Here is a 321-nt window from a genome sequence, read left to right as displayed (position 1 = left end):
GGTGTAAATGTAAATACGTATAGGCCTACCTTGACATGATCACATGGCCATCATACTGGTCGAGAAGTACGAAATATAAACCTGAACCTTTGGTTTCGTCTTCAGCTTTATGGCTGGATACGTTCACGATCTGGTTAAAGGAAAGGCATTGTTAGAAGTCGTAATGTATGGTTATAAGCCTATTTTCGTAAATAAAACCATGCAGTAACTCACTTTGGAGCAAACTCGACAGAATAAGAATGTAGAACAATCAAGTATATACGGTTATTCTGGTTTTCACTTTTATAATATGTTTGAAATCAATTAACAGTTAAGTGTGTG

General features: G+C 35.8%; 1 protein-coding gene across 1 annotated transcript in view; it reads right to left on the bottom strand.

The window, feature by feature from the left end:
* The window catches only part of LOC119592258 (protein O-linked-mannose beta-1,2-N-acetylglucosaminyltransferase 1-like), a gene marked incomplete at its 5' end in the record, with an annotated part of 14995 nt that overhangs the window by 12815 nt on the left and 1859 nt on the right, over positions 1-321 (bottom strand). The window contains 1 exon segment of the mRNA XM_037941087.1: positions 30-130. Coding sequence (XP_037797015.1) covers positions 30-130 — 101 coding nt within the window.

This window comes from Penaeus monodon, chromosome 30 (assembly GCF_015228065.2).
Source record: "Penaeus monodon isolate SGIC_2016 chromosome 30, NSTDA_Pmon_1, whole genome shotgun sequence".
Lineage (NCBI taxonomy): Eukaryota > Metazoa > Arthropoda > Malacostraca > Decapoda > Penaeidae > Penaeus > Penaeus monodon.
This window is presented reverse-complemented; position numbering and strand designations above follow the sequence as displayed.